The sequence below is a fragment of the Periophthalmus magnuspinnatus genome, chromosome 11 (genome assembly GCF_009829125.3).
Source record: "Periophthalmus magnuspinnatus isolate fPerMag1 chromosome 11, fPerMag1.2.pri, whole genome shotgun sequence".
In the NCBI taxonomy this organism is placed as follows: domain Eukaryota; kingdom Metazoa; phylum Chordata; class Actinopteri; order Gobiiformes; family Gobiidae; genus Periophthalmus; species Periophthalmus magnuspinnatus.
In genome coordinates, this window is record NC_047136.2 from 6,644,699 (window position 1) to 6,661,436 (window position 16,738).

General features: G+C 38.7%; 3 protein-coding genes across 3 annotated transcripts in view; 1 reads left to right on the forward strand and 2 right to left on the reverse strand.

The window, feature by feature from the left end:
- The window catches only part of rapgef5a (Rap guanine nucleotide exchange factor (GEF) 5a), a 40,975-nt gene extending 35,053 nt beyond the window's left edge, over window positions 1-5,922 (reverse strand). The window contains exon 1 of the mRNA XM_033975478.2: window positions 5,434-5,922. Coding sequence (XP_033831369.1) covers window positions 5,434-5,577 — 144 coding nt within the window. The 5' untranslated portion in view covers window positions 5,578-5,922. The remainder of the gene's footprint in view (window positions 1-5,433) is intronic.
- A 6,066-nt stretch (window positions 5,923-11,988) lies between these two features.
- LOC117379052 (interleukin-6-like) lies at window positions 11,989-12,854 on the forward strand. The gene is made up of 4 exons (XM_033975767.2): window positions 11,989-12,159; window positions 12,275-12,373; window positions 12,449-12,592; window positions 12,663-12,854. The coding sequence occupies exons 1-4, from the start codon at window positions 12,004-12,006 to the stop codon at window positions 12,852-12,854; spliced, it is 591 nt and encodes a 196-aa protein (XP_033831658.1). The 5' UTR covers window positions 11,989-12,003.
- A 183-nt stretch (window positions 12,855-13,037) lies between these two features.
- Window positions 13,038-16,639, reverse strand: tomm7 (translocase of outer mitochondrial membrane 7 homolog (yeast)). Its single transcript, XM_033975552.2, has 3 exons — window positions 16,477-16,639; window positions 15,123-15,171; window positions 13,038-13,615 (listed from the first exon to the last, which is right to left on the reverse strand). Exons 1-3 carry the CDS (start codon window positions 16,577-16,579, stop codon window positions 13,600-13,602), a joined length of 168 nt encoding a protein of 55 aa, XP_033831443.1. The 5' UTR covers window positions 16,580-16,639; the 3' UTR covers window positions 13,038-13,599.
- Window positions 16,640-16,738: the final 99 nt, after the last annotated feature.

Consider the following 16,738-nt stretch of genomic DNA (forward strand, 5'->3'; position numbering starts at 1 on the left):
GAGCCCTTTTCGACTCTGAAACAATGAGAGTTTAAAAGTCTCTCCATGGCCTAGCACCAAAGTACATCTCTGACATGTTTGTGCCATTTGAACCTTTTCGCACTCTGAGGACTTCAGGGACCAGCCTACAGCTGGTGTCCAGAGTTAAGAATAAACATGGGGAATCGGTGTTTCAGTTTTAAGCAGCTACAACCTGAAACAGTCATACTGAAGATGTGAGACAGGCCTTTACTTTGGCAATGTTGAAATCCAAGCTCCAAATGGTTCTGTGCATATGACTGAAAGGTTTTTATTCTACCTCTTCTCTTCTAGTGTTAATTTTATGATGATTATTTATGTTTTGATTTGTTGTATTGTGATTGCATTGTCTTATTCTTTAAAGCACTTTGAATTACTTTATGTACAAATTGTGCAATACAAATAAACTTTCCTTTCCTTAAAATACACGGTAAAGCAATTCTTGTTATGTGCAGGCCTGTCATGATAATCACTATATCAACCTATCGTTCAGTACTTGATAAAACAATATTTTGGGGGTCAATATTTATCGTGTGTACAGTTTCTTTTTTCATAGTGCTCTTAGAGTCTTATTTTAGCTATTTTTTGAGTATATAATAAGATTTGAGCCATAGAAGGACTCATTACAGATGCAAACTGTAAGTACGACTATTGCTTATGTATTCGGTCGTTTTTTTTAAAACAATATTTTAGATTTAGAATAGTTTTTGTGGTATAAATCTGTGCTTGGGTTATTGTGTCAGTGGCATAAATTTATTTCAGTATTATCATTTGTCATCTTCAGCGATATATCAAACTTCAAAATGTGTTACGGTGACAGGTCTAGTCTTGTGCAATGAGGAGATGATTATTAGATTGAACGGGCTGCTACAAAGAATGGTAATGGGACATAATCTAACACATTTCTGTCATATTTTTATAGAAAATTATGTAATGTTGAACAGTGTGTAATAGTTTCTTAAATATTACCATGTGGTCTTATACCAGTTTAAAAAATATTCAGGAAAAGTCTAATTCTATCAGTATCAATACTTGTCAAATGAATATCTTACATCAATATTAGTTTTGATGGAGGGATCAATTTATCTGACAAATATTCAACCTGAATGCAAATAGGCAGAGAATGTGTTGGCTACCCCATAGGGCAAAGGCTAACGCAGCCATTTTATGTGTAATAGCCGTGGTGGTAACTCTTTAAGCAAACCAAAATGTTGCTAAAATGTGTTCTGATTTTTAAGTGTTGACTCCTCGTTAGCATGCATGGCAGCTCCAGCCTAAAACGCATCACGGTCTCGCCGCCCCTTCGCTTTCATCCCACTTCTTTCAATATATAATGCCGTTATGGAGGCGAAATGTTGCTGGCAGACATAAAACACATCACTAGCTGCACATTCTGTTGCACTTAGGAAGCAGAAATGAGATCATCTCCAGGGGAATATCGTCAGCTGTGCTCCTAGATATGAGCTGGGAGACTTTGTAATCACGTTTGCAATAAACGATGTTTTTAGAAGAGCACGGCGCATTCTTGTACAGTAGCAGCGAGTTAAATTAGCGATTACTCTGTCGTGCTGGTAATTAATACTAATAATAAAATCACAGAACTAGTTAGGCCTGTCACAATAACACATTTTGAAGTGAGATCAAAGACTGTATAAAGAAGTTGACTAAGTGAGTGTGATGTCACCCATAGAATTCAGCTTCAGTCAAATGAATCTCAGTGACGCTAGCACTTACAGGGCGAATTTGGAGCCAGGATCCATATTTGGAACTCTGATTGTGAGTATCAAAGCAACCAAAGAGCCAATCTGCAGCAAAGACGATGACGCCCCTTCCCATCCACACCGCTGGTTTAGCAGGGGGTGGACACTTAGCAACACTGTTAATCAAACCTGTTGCGAACGCCAGCGGAAGCGACGTCTGGGAAAGAAGGCAGCTGATTTGTCTTTTATTAATGTTCATATCTTGAGTTATGGACACAATAGTGAAAAAAATGTTCATATTGACTCGCGCTACAAGATCCTGTGTGTTTTTTTTTTTAAAAGACCAAAATGATGAGCCTGACAGCAGCAGTTATGGAGAGAAGGGTGACAGTTTGCTAATGTAAAGTGCAGAGTCGATGGAGCCGGAGGCCCAGCCCATGATCACTTAGCACATTAGCTATGTCCATTTTTATATACAGTCTATGATTGCAACATTATTCCTAAAAAGAAGCTACTTTATTGCACGTGCACAAAGCAGGATAATCCCAGTAAACCAGTTATTCAAGCCATATAAGTTATTTATTCAACTCCCAACAGCTCAAATATTACCTTAATAGATATAAATGGCTTAAATGTCCCTACTACTGTAAAGATATTTTATGGTACATGGTAAATATGGAGACCAAAAACATATGGTTCCAGCTCTCATATACTGAACGCTGAAGTCGATATAGTAATTATCGTGACGGGCCTGCAACTACTTAAGTAAAAGAGTCACTGGAGTACAAAATGCTTGGATTTACTTATAGAAATTTACTACGAAGGGTTGGCAGCTCTTTAGCGAGTGAAAGTAAACATTGGACTATTAATTAAATACCAAAGCAAGTCACAACAGCCAATAATGTGATCTTTAAGGTGAGGCTGCTCCAGGCAGGAATCAAAGGCGGCAGATGGCTCAAGTACAACAGCTTTGTACGGCTGCTCCAAACCTGTTAGCAGACATCAAATAGGGCTGAGATGTGCAAAGTCATGGGAAAACCTCAGTAACATGCTAATATGGCAGTGAGACTTTGGACATAGGTTTTCTGCTTTAATGTTGCCTTCGCTACAAGGCTGTCAATAGTGAGACTCAATGACAGTGTTTAGAAAGTAGAAGGGAAAAGCTAGTTGGCACAGCACTTTGTACCTTCTCACAACGAACCCACGCCTTGTCGCACTCACCCACACTCGAAATCACTTTGAAGAAGCGGAAATTTTATGGATATGTTCATATGGGAGTCGAACAAGGAACAACAGGCAAGTACAAGCTCAGTGTTAAATGTATTTATATAGCTGTATATTTATACAGTTTGAGGTTCATATGCTGTGTAGGCTGCACACTGGGTAAACAAATACTATATGGAAAATAACATGATCAAACAGCCATAAAATACAAAAAAAAAAAAAAAGCATTCTGTTTAGTTTCACTCCCTGATAATGATTCTTGCTTCTTTATCATGAGCTTAACGGTTTATTAACTCAGCAGATCTGGGCCTTGCCACAGAGGAGACTCCACTCTGCTCTCATTTAGACTTGGGGATGTCCTCCGTAGCGATTCAACTCATACTTGATTCTATAATAAACTGGTCAGTAGGCCTGGGACGATACTGAAATTTTATGTGACGATTATCATGGCCAAAATAAATGTGATTAACGATTATATTACGATACTGATCTAAGTTGTTATGGATATGAATAATTACATTTTTATCAGAGAATATTATGGATTAGCAAGACTGTCCGCTGAAATTTGGGGGGCCCAGGGCAATAAGCCTCACATGGGCCACCTGTAATACAAATTAATAGAAAAAGGGTTCAATTCTGAGCCCCTAAGACCCTGGGGCCCCAAACAACAGTACCCCTTGTCCCCTCTGTTGACTCCCCTGTGGATAAGTTGTTTTTTCTGCACACTCTCCTGATATAAATGACGGTTATCACGATTATATAAAATGATCCACAAACGATTATTGTTAACCCTTTTTATCACGAAAAATGATATTATTGTTTATTGTCCCATCCCTACAGGTCAGAAGTGCCACAAGCCCCAGAGAGATGTAAGGGCGGTGTTTTGTTACAGTAAGAGACAGCTGTCTTTTGTAGCAACAGCCTGAACCGAATTAATACCGGTTAAGAGTACTGACTCACAACTTGGTAAAATAGAGTAAAAGACTGAATTTATTTTGTTTAGTTAAACTGTTAGTGCTGGATATATGACAAGTTTGTTTCAAGAAGGGCAATCAAAAACAAATCAACATGTAAATCATATAAAGAGGGGTAACAATCTTCTGAATCCATCTCAGGAGATAAGAGCCAAAAGGAAAGTTTTTTTCTTCAATAATAATAAGCAGTGCTTTTTTCACAAAGGATTAGCTCCAAAGTGCATGTGTTGAATCAGAATGAACAAAATGTTTTCAAACACAACGCTGCATCTGCTGTGACAGATATAAATGTCAATTACTATAACAACAGGTACCATTGCACACGCAGCTCGACTTCTCAGTACAAACTGACATTACACTACAGACACTGCATATTTTAGTCCCACTGGGCAGAGCTGCGCTCACAGACAAGTCTGGTATTGCTTTTTTACAAGCTTTCAGCCTGGATGAAGATGAGCAGAGATGACAGCGAGCAGTCATCAGGTGTACCATTTCCACACCAGAGCACCTCATTCTGACTCAACAAGGGACCAGGGAGGCGACAGCAACCAGACAAACCCCCTCACAGTCTCACCTGGGAAGTATAATGTCTATAGAGACGTAAGAGCATTCCTGTGGTACAGCAAGGACAGCACTCAAAAATGATTGCATTATTTAAAGCTAAAGTCATAAAAAGCTGCAAAAGATACACATTGCTAGATTCCCATGTTGATTGCCTACGCAGTGCAAAATGCAGCTGAAAGCAGTGCTTTATTATCCCTTATCTTTATTTATCTGTGTTACACTTGTGCGGTATCTTCATGTCTTCAGGACAGGTGCAAACAATGAAAACAAACCCATGTGGCAAGAGTACTTTTGGAACAGGCAGAAATAACGTATGGATCAAGCAACACAGAGGATGGCATTATAACTAAAAACAAATAACTGAGCCCAATTTAAGCCATACAGCTTCCACTACAATGTTTAACCTAAAGAAGAAATTAGCCTTTTTTCATGGAGGTTGTTTGAGTCCTAAACATTGGGGGAAACTGTCAGATAGAGTGGAAATCCTATATTGTTAAGTTCAATTAAAACTTTGAACTAGCTGTTGTGAAGTGAAGATGGAACATCCATTTCCTAAATGCAGGTGTGGGTATTTTTTTTTTTTTTTTTTTTTTTTTTGCAGCCCACGGTGTGTGCGCGTGTGTGCGTGTGTGTGCGTGTGCGTGGACGCACGAGTGTGGGGGCAGTGTTGCCTTGACAACGGTAATGTGAAGGTACGACAGTGGCCAGGAGAAATTGCTGTGACCGTGGATGTATCCCACACGAACACATCCAAAAATACACTGAAAGGACGCGCGGTGCGCAGAGACAGACTGCGGCAGTGCGCTGCGTAAAGCCGCCAAAATGAACACACCTGGGTCGTGACAAACAAACCCCACACGACAGACAAGTGTGAAGGTAAAAAAAAAAGATCCGTGTCTAGTGTCAAACCCTGAATGAGTAAAAGATGAAGTCAACAAGGGGAAAACACTCACGCTTTTCTTCCGCAGGTGCAGTCCGTGCTTGAGTAACCCCGGCAAATCCCGGATTTTATGTTTGAGTTGAGCCTGGTCCCTCGCGGTCCTGTTCCAGCGTAAACCCGCGAGCAAACCGTCCTCTGCGGGCTCCGAGTCCTCCATACCTCCTGCTTCTCCTACTGTCCGTCCGCAGCTTGTCTGTCTCCCTTGTCTTCTCCTTCTTCTTCTCCCGCTGATTCAACTACTGCCACTACCACTGAATGTTCCTCACAAGTCGCCATTACCCCCCGCCTCGCTCTCACTCTCAGCAACGTGCATCTGCAACCGAGTCGTGAAATGTGTTCCGCAGCAGCTCCGCGCGCCACGCCAGCTCCCTCCTGCTCCTCCTGCTCCACCCTACGGCCCCCCTCTCGTGTGCCGTGGGTGTGCGCGTGTGCGGGTCACAGGTGCGCTATACACACGCTGGTTGCATCACTTCCACTGAGCACCTATCACTAGTTTACATTCACATTTCACTTTATCCTGTAATTGGTGGGCTCTTGATATTGATAAAGACAAGCGCAAGGGCACGCTCTGCTTTTGGCTACGTCATCGCTTTACCTGGCTCACATTTCCATAGGTAAACAAAGAGTGTGCGTGGGGGTGGGTAGCCTTCTCTGCAAACCTCGAGGTTTCACATGATAAGGCTTTTGACTTTTGAAGTGAGGATTCTTTGAAAAAATATGCATCTTTAAATTTCTGGGGGTTGAAATACCAGAAACTAGTCCCATTTGTTTAGTCAATGTAGACTCATTATGTGGCAAATATCAGACGTTGGCTCAAATAATGGGTTGAATTTAGCCTTGTATAGGTTATTGGATTAGCAAGACATAGACTTTGTCGTGCTAATCCAACTCTTCACTCAGACTATCAGGACTTATTTCCAGTGTAAAAGTTCATAAACTGTAACTGTTGATCAAACATTCTGAGGCGTTCAACAAATCAAACATCAGGAAACTACAAAAACAGTTTCCATACTCTCCTCATCTGCCAGTGCAGCCCTTACTGTTTGTCCTCAGCCTTGGTAAACTGCATATGGTGGAAGGGCATCCAGAGCAGTTCTACAGCACAAACATAAGTAACAGTATAGTTGTCTAATTCTTTGTTACACTGACAGTCTAGTGTCCAGAGAGACGATTAACAGTCTCATAATGAAATTGGTTTTGCATTCAGATCTTGAGTGTGACTTACTTGGTGCAGAATGACAGTCATACGACAAGAACAAATCAGTTTTCCAAGAAACCCATTTGACAAGCCTGGATGAAAACATGAGATTTGAGAAAAAGTTGAAGTTTGGTGCCTTGTTCAAGAGGAGTGTGGTGACTAGTTGTGTAGATGTGAGTCTGCCTCACTGATGTTATTTCAGATAATTGGCCTTTTCAGGGACTCAGATTATACCAACAGTGACACTGAGGAGCCAGTGCAGCAGATGAACTGTGCACTGCTGAACCGAGGACTCCAGTTAGTTTCAACACTTTCTGCTGCAACATCGGATTCATTTACTCATTAAGTAGACTCATAAAATGAAGGAGATAAGCAATTAACTAATGTGGGTCTTTTTTGCAGAAATGAGTTCCCATAGGCTCTGCTAAATCCAACACCCACCATAGTCTGTTCAGGCACACATGATGTAACGAGACTCGCTGACCAGTTGTAAAATGTGATAATCTGGTGCACACACAGTTCACAGGGTCCTCATAGATTGACCCAGATGAATGGAGGAGACTGTCTGCAAAAGTGCACTTATCTCAAAAGATAATTTTAAGCCTAGAGCTCATTTGGATTCAGGCTGAATGTGTGGGGCTCATAATTGAAAATTATTTTATTCAAACCATGACTTCTGAACTGTCAAAATGAACCGGTAGACAAAATATAATGTATTCATTTTGCGACACTTTGTTTTCAAACCCAGTGTAGAGAGAGAAAGAGTAGAGGAGTGGCCTCGTGGTTTTACAGGGTAAATGAGCACAAATCCAAACAGAATTCATTGATTTTTAATGGCAACATTTTAAATTGAGCAATAACTGAAATCCTGATTGTAAATTCGATTCATTATACACAGCCATATAAACAGGTTATGGCTATGTCTATTTTTTGGTAGACGTGGCGTATCTACATATAGACAACTATCATAAAAAGTATACATTTAATATGTTGTAGGATGCATCTATTGTGGTCCATTGACAGCAACAATAAATGAAAGTGGGGGCTGGGGGATTGCTGAAGAAGCAAAAGTGGAGAGGGAGACTGGGTTTTTCTTACACTACTCTCACTGTGTGATGAAATATGCTCCTCTGCTGCTCCCAGGGGGACCACACTGAGTCCAGCCACTGATCAACACTCCCAGGTCTGCATCTGCGCACACAGCAAAATCAAACAAACTTGAGCACACTGTATTTGAATGAACCGCACCAGCTCTGCGGAATATGTGCTCAGTTTACATGAGGAGGTTACAGCTGTTGTGTGGAGGACTGGAGGAAAGGGCTGGAACATTTAAAGTCAGAATACAGGCAAGGCACGGGGAATCATTTCTTTCAATATTTCAATAAACAAAACATACACACAAAAAACAACAAAAAAACAAAAACAAACAAACAAAAAAAAAAACACGAAAAAAAACCCAAACAAAAAACACAAAAACTAAAAAAAAAAAATCCAATAAGATCAAGCACCCCCCCCCCCCCCCCAAAAAAAAAAAAAAAAAACCCAAAACAAAACAAAAAAAACAAAAAAACAACACAATAACACAAAAAAGACCAAACTAAAAAAAAAAAAAAGCAAAAAATAAAATATATACAAACAATCCATTCAATACACTTCAAAATTATGTGGGTACTGCAGAAATAAAGAGGAGTCTACTCCCATTTGGAGAAATCTAGAAAGAAAACAAAAACAAGTGACTCATGTGGAGAGTAGGCTAAAGACAATTTATATAAATTACCAATGCCAGTATCTTACAAAAAAGTCTCCGATGTTTTGAGTTAAGCTTGTGGAACAGGTTGAATTTGCAGCTAACCCTGTATGCTGTTAGTCTCTGTCTCTGATGTGTTTTTGCTGCCACCCAGTGGAAAATCAGCTGAAATGCAACTGTAAGAATGAGAAACATGGATGTGGCTTTGGCGTCCTGTAGGTTATTTCTGGGTTTCAGATGACATCACACCAATCTATAGTCCAACAATATTTGATACAGATGGGAAAATTAAACTTAATATTGTTAAAATGCAGATTTGCATTGTAATACAGTTATTGGGTCTAAGAAAGGTGTCTGTGTAATCCCTCAGTTATCCAGGTATGATCTATAGCAAAAGAAATATTCAATTCTGTGAGTGTAGTTCGCTCCTCCCAGTGTCCACCAGCAATCTGATCTCATCCAGTTGAGAGAATTGAATTTTTCTTGGGCGTAGTCATTCATAGGAATGATCTGATTCAACATTTGTGAATTTACAAAAGTACAATGAAATCAACAGAGAAAACTGTCTCTTGCCCCCATCATCACATTGTAGTATCTGCAAAACAACAATTAAGAGTCATTATATTTGGGTGTTTTCATACTCCATAGGCCTGCCCAAATCAATTGCAGTTAGCCTATCTAAAGTTGAGCCTTCATCAGTTTGTTTTATTAATATTGTGTGTCCAAGAATGACTTTTTTCATTAAGAGATACACATTTTTTCTTCTTCTTGGCTTCTTTTGTTCTACTCTTCTTCAGATACTGGTGCCCTACTATGTGGTGCGGTGACATAATAAAACCATGTTATGAAATCATCTTATGAATTAGCACCTCATCATAAGGCAGCAAACATTTAAATGATCTATATTTCCGCTAAAAATGACTGTGGTTTGTTGAAAGGGAAAGAGGATGTGCTGTGGAGGTTTTGCATGTGGCTGTGATGGGGATGTCATTGAGCACCGCAGAGGGATTCCATATTTACAAATAAAATGACCTACTTCTGAAAAGCTCCAGAAATGAGTAGGGAACGTTTAAGGCTTTTTCAAAAATCCTCTCACAATAAAAGTGTGTTGGGGAGAAACTGCAGGTTTATTCAGCAGTTTAGTAGTAGTTATTAAGTAATGTCTCTGAATCATTGATGTGCCATTTATTACATAATGATGACAGTGTTATTTTGCAATGAATTGAAAGTGTGTATTTTTTCATTCATACATCAAGACTCCTTTGTTGACAGTCGTTTTGTACAGAATTTTCACTGTAAATAAGCTTTCTAATGTTACAGAGAGGCCTGATTAATGTGAATATATATGAACGTTTCAAACATATTTGGACTGATATCTGTCTTTTAGTTTTGGTCTTCGAGTAATTGGTTTGGTGGATTTTGGTTCTGGCTCTAGAATAACAAGTTTGGTGGTTGGATTCTGATTAGTTTAAGCTTTCTGCAGATATATAGAGATACATTTTTGTGAATTTGTGATTTGTGAACATATTTGTCAGTTGTTAAAAATACTTTTTGAAATGATGGTTTCATTTTTTTAGTGAGGTTCTTTTGATTACAGGGATGTATGGGTGACTACTGTTTGTTTCTCCATTTGATACAAATATAAACTTTTTAGTGTCTTCTCAGGTACAAAAAAGAAAAAAGAAAAGAAAGAAAACATAATCTTTCTGAAAAGTCATCATGCTTTTGAATTGTGTGTCAGGACTCAGAGTCACTCATTACTTGGAGATAGTATTTGTTAACTATTGACAAACAGCTTCCTTCCTCAAATGTCATATTATTAAGCTGTTAGCTCAGTATAGTCCTGGCTGCAAAAAGGTAAAACTCGACTTGTACTAAGAAGAAACTATCCACGTCAATCTTGGTAGGAAGCACAATTTGTGAAAACAATTTTAAACAACCCCCCTCAACTTCCCATTCTTTCATCAGTCCCAAAATAGCAAATATAAAACTCTTAGTCTCTACTTGAGACAATCTGGAAATTCTCTGAAGTTTCAAAAAAAGAATCTTGAGAAAATTTTGAAGATATAAACTCACAATTTGACTCACAATTTGACATGGCTAAAAATTACTATTGAAGTTCAAGCATAAACGCTGCTGCCAGAACTGTAGCCTAAGTCAAAGTACAAAATATGCCTGACAAATACTAGGGTCAATATGGGTAAAAAGTGAGACTTTTTCTGAAAATTCCTCTGTTTCTTCTTCTATTCTTCTTATATTAGAGAAAGAAAATACACACAAATTACACATTCAAGTTTTTATTCCTTCTCAAACACACTGTTGGCAAAGTGGGACACCACAATTTCTTCATTTTATGAAGGGAAAACACCAAAAAACATACATTTATTATTTAATTAAAGAGGCTAAATTCATTTTATTTGAACCACTCAAGTGTGGTATAGAGCCATAATGGGCCTGTGTCTATGTGATGTTTGAATCTGCATTAGACACATTAAACCATGTAAAGCATGTTTAGCATGGACCTTTTTATTTTACTCATGTGTACCTTATAGGCATTAGGCGCTGACCTATTATGCCAGTTATGCTGGTTAGTATGCCACCAACTAACCTCTGTATAAATATGTGGCTGCATGATTTGTGGTGGTCAGAGAGGTAAAGGTAGCTCTGCCAGTCTCACCCAGGGCAGCTGTTTTGTGTTTTGATGTAGAATGCGTGAATAATGCAACGTAAAGTATATGTACAAAGTTAAATTTGGTTAAATTTGACCGAATAAACACTGTAACCCTTTATCAATGGGCTATTGGTGGGACAGTGATAAAATTGTTTATAATAAAAATTCACAAAAACTAATTTTGAATTCTGGACATATCAGTGATTAGTATAAGGTGAATTGTGATGGATATAATTGCATGGATTTTAAAATAAAAAGGAGTGTTTTTACTTCTTATTTGAAGCCACAGTCCACACTCATGTGAGGCGGGGCTGTTCTATGTGTTTGAGGCTGTAGAGAGACAGCGGTGAGACAGACCAATATAAATGTTTAGGACATGTATTATTCTTATTTCTATGATTTTAAAAGCAAAGAAGTACACTTACATGGCTAGAATGATACTCAATCACAAGTATATGTTTAAAAATCTACTCAAGTATTCAAGTACAATTACCCTAAAAATTTACTCGTGGAAGTTAATTCTCAGAATAGAAAAAAAAAAGTATTTTGCAATGCAAATGACTAAACGACATGAACAACCCTTGTTTTACTTGCTTGTATTTAGATTGGGGATTCTGTATTATTTTATAGAAAAACACTGAATCTACTCTAATCTTAATCTTTGTGTGTGGGTGGTGGGTGGCATTTCCATGATTTGCATTTGCTTGTCCAAGTCTGAATTAAAACTCACCATAAGATGTGCACTGGCTATTGGGAAATTCCTCCAGTGGAGAGTATAAAATGTCAAGAAACTGCTTGAACAGTGCCCCTCCTGACTTCAGACAACATAGAGTGTGTCCTGTCAAAGACCATTGTCCCTGAAATGAGTCAGTAAATCCACTCACTGTGTTCTGCGGTCATTTCCTCTTTCTTTCATTCATTAGAAACACTCTCATTGACAGATGCTGCTCTGCTCTCTGTGCTGCTGATGGTGGCTGCTCTGATGGACCCTGTTGCTGTGGCACCCCTAGACCTACCCACAGAAGCCCCCTCAGGAGAAGGAGACACGGGGGCCACGGACCTCCTGAGTGACAGCCCGATGTGGAGGACACTGCTCGACGCCACTCACCAACACAAACAAGAGGTAAGCACATTCAACTGAACTAACACATGCCCTCACCACCATGATCTTTTACAGAATTAAATTAAAGAGAGAGAATTTTAAGGTCATTTCGAGTCAGACATTTTTCTTTTTTTAGTTTAACAGAGAATTCACAGGCTCAATTGAATATCTACATTTGGACAACTTCAACATTGTATCTTTTCCAGAGGACTGTCGTAACACCTCAATAAACATGGTGGGTCAAACTTTCCTAAACTCAATGAATTTGACTCATTCTAATACTGTATGAATTCACCTATCCTCTATTCAGGAGGGGTGTCTGAGGAGGCTTGTCCGTGGTCTGCTTGTTTATCAAGTTCTTCTCAAACATGTGGAGAGAGAGTACCCAAACAGTCAAGTCTTGCCAAATATCAAGTATTTTAGCAGCCTCTTGATCAGTGCAACACGTCAAAAGGTTTGTAAACACTTTTAAGTGTAGAAGATCTTGTTATAATGTTGTAACATAAGTCATTTCTACCCCACAGATGAGAAAACCAGATGCTGTCAAAGCCCTGAGCAGAACTCAAGAGGATAGTCTCCTGAAGGAAGTGGATCACTTTGACATGTTCAATAGAAAAATGTTTGCGCACAACATCCTACGAAAACTGCACGAGTTTCTCAGAGACATCCAGGTCAGCATCAAGCGCATAGAGAAAAGGCCTGGGACTTTATTATGACTGTCAAAATGAGATGTAAATTTTTCTTTGTTATGAAGTTTCTATTTTTACATCAAGAAGGGCAACATTTTTGTAACAGGTTTAATTTAAACAATAATATTTATTTAATTTTTGTGTTTAATCCATCATTTGCATATTTATTATTTTATTAATTAAATAAAAAGGAAAAAATGTGTTTGCTTTTAATGAACAACACTGTTTGTGAAGTGAGATAGAGGACAGGCAAACATTCTTTTGACAAAATCTTATTAGACATGAACCACGTTAGCTAAATTAAAGTAACTGCAATGTTTAGTCAACAAATCCCATATTCAGACAGAAGCTGAGTAGAACTATAGGTCATAAATCCAAACTATAACATCAACATCTGTGGATTTCAACTTTGTTTCCAATGTTTCTTTGAGTATAATGTGTATAGGATTCTCTCCGGCCTTCCACATATGAAGAGCAAATTGCTGAAAGTTTGCCATTACAATTTTGATCACAGTACTCAGTCTTTACAAAACAACTTAGACTAAAGATGAAAAGATACTATCAATGTTAAAAAATAATAAGAATGAATGGAATGATGTCTTCCAAAAATAACAGTCCAATCACACTGATTCACAGTCTGTGTCCTCTGTCCAGAGTATGTTTTACAGATGCATCTTGCTTCTGACTTTTCAGGCTGGAGGGTTATGAAGCTTCACATGGTCACACAATCACAAAGTGGAACAGAAGAAGTGTTCTGGTGCAGCTGTGATCTTCAACCCCAAAGTAAACTAGGAAATGAAACCAGTGGAAATGGGTTAGAGATTTGGCCATACAGTTTCCAAATGCAACACAAATAAAACATTCTAAACAAAAAAACAAAAGATCTCACTAAGGCCCATGCTCGGTCCAGATATTTCTATAAACAAAATTTTCTGCATTTGGGCTTCCATCATAAAACCATAGGCTGTATATATAAGTGGACACAGTTAAACTATCACCGTGTTCTAAATAGGAAATTAGCAATTCCAAATAGGGAGTGAGCAATGACAATTTTTCATCAACTCAAGCCGGAAGCTCCATCAAGTCTGGCTACTATTCACATTACCGTACATTGAAAAATTGTCAACTGTCTCTGTAAAATGTTCATCAGCACCTTCTTTCCCTCAAGGTTGCTCCCGTTGGCGTTAGCAACAGGTTTGATAGCTAAACCAGTGGTGTGGGCAGGAAGGGGCATTACCTTCAACAATCTTGCTCGGGATTGGATCTTTGGTTGCTTTAATACTTGCAACATGAGCTTCATTTGGCTGGAGCTGAACACTATGGGTGCCGTCACACCCCCTTAGTCCACTTCTTTATACAGTCTATACTTTCTATAAACCAAAAGGTTTCCCTTCCTCCAAAGGGAAGAATATTAAAATGTGGACACACAAGCCACACATTTTCATATCTGTGCTGAGCATGTCTATGGCAACGTAGCTTCATCAGCTGTGGAATATTAGTGCTGCTGCTGTAGTAGTGAAGTGAGGAAGCTTTGCAGTTTTGCCAGTTTCCTGCTCTACAGAGGTCTGCGTCTTGGTCAGTCTCAGAACTGTGAGTGAACTTCAGGACACTCCATGGACAGCTGTCTGTCTAATGTCGCTTCTTTTGGTCCATGAAACAATGTGGACATGCAGTCTCAGTCTGTGGTGGTGATGACAATGACAGGAAGCAATGTCCTCTTGACATTGCTAGGCAGCAGCATGACTTAGGAAAAGAACCATTTGTCATGTGTCATCATACAACTGAAAAAAGAGGTGTGTCTGGACAGATATATTTTTTAATCAGTGAAGATAATATATGTTAGAATCGTTTGATTGTTTTGGCAAAAGTGTTTAATTTTGTCTTTCTGACAAGCATTGTGATTGGAATTAGATTTGCAATTTATGTTTTAATAAAGGTTAAGGATTCATTTTACTGGCATCTAGAAGAATTGACTAAAAGACAAAAATACAAACTGACAAACTAATCAGATACTTTACAATGTTTGTACAAAAACTACAGCATTAGTCATTTTTATACAATATATGACACAGGATGTTTTGTTGTTTGTGGAGGAACCTATGGTACGTAAAAAAATGCAGCCTTTGTTTGTGACTTGCTAAGTGCATCCATTTAAATTGTGATCTTCCACCATTGATTAATGTTTACAAAAATATCCAGGTACATGCAACCAGGGCCTGAATCCTGAACTAATGCAGACAGTTACTTCAATAATGAATAAAAGTGTAAGATGTTTTAAACTTAAATTGAAGTTACCTCAGCACGTTGGGTTCAGGCATTCCAGGGTCTGCTCCTCTCTTAAAACCTAAAATAGAACACATTCAAAAGTGTGACTAAAATGTAAACTTTTGTGACCTACCTTTCTCAAAAGACAATTCATAAGAAACACAAAAGCTGATGAGGTATAATCTCTCAGATAAAAGTGAAAAATATATTTCCCTTTTTTGCTCCGGGGCCAGATTCAGGGAAAGGATGTTCTTAAGAATCTGTTGCATTACAAAAATTTCATCATTAATGACACAGCATAAAATATTGCGACATGTGCAAATTATGTGTCAAGGATATAGACTGTATCTAAAAATGGACATGGCTAGCCTGCCAGCTAATGCATTCCAAATATGAAGTGAGCATGGGCGCACTTCCAGCTCTATCGTCTCTGACTCCAATTCACTACATAAAGGTCACTGTCAGGCTCGACATTTTGTTCTGAAAATGTTTGTATTAACCCACTGTACGTGATCCTGGTATTTTTTTTTTCCGCTATTGTGTTCATAACTTAAAATATGAACATTAATAAGAGACAAATCAGCTGGCTTCGTTCCTCCAACTTCGCTCCAGATTGGCTCTTTGGTTGCATGGCTCTAAATTCGCCTCTGTAACTGCCTAGCCTCTATGAGCTTCATTTGACTGGAGCCGAACGCTGTGGGTGACGTCACAGTCACTTAGTCCACTTCTTTATATGTTTAATTGTTTAATTTAATTGTTAGTCTGTCCACATCTCCAAAGCTCAAAACGCTCTGTTCCACTTTGTGATGTCAGGTAGTGATAGTTTAAGTTAACAGCTACCTTTTACATTTAGTTCAGTAGAAATGGGCAATTCCAGGGCTGAAATTATCCAAATGATTCTAGTGAAGGTGTATGGAGTTTAAAAACACAGTGGAGCACTTCCTGTATTACCACATTACATCATAAGTTGGAACAGAATGTTTTCTGTTTGAGAGAAGAACTCTAAAGCCTAAATATGCAGGTTTGTGTGCTAAACATGTGTGAATGAAAACAAAAGTCCAGGTATGTTAGTGATGAGGAAACAACATTATAACAGATTAAAAATGGTGTAATTTAAGTTTGTTACTTTGTTCAACTCACACGCTAATTCAACTAATGCTACATGCTACGTAATTAGCGTGATTAAACTCTTAACTAACGACAAAATGTGAAGATGAACACCAACACCAACAAAGAAAGTCATGAATGTCAATATTAGTTTGAACAATAAACTAAAGATGGGCCCATCCCGGGATAAGTGTAAATCAGACCTCTGACTACTACACATCAAGCTAGGTGCACCAGGCAGATCAGTCCGTAAGTAACACAGTTTAGTCATACAAACCCAGATAGAGCACAGTAGGGATGAAACCCCATCGGATGACAAACTGGCCGCATTGGAACAGCTGCTGCAGCCGCTGTTTAGTTTCTTTACTCAGTTTAGCCATGTGTAGTTCTCTGTAGACCCTCAGCAGCGTAGAGGCAAGGACGGGAGGAGGAAGTGACGAACCGGAAACGAGGAGTGACCTTTAGCGGACGGCGCCATCTATCGGTCAAGTCTCAATACTGAATATTTTCCTAAAACGGTTATATTCACGTCATAGTTT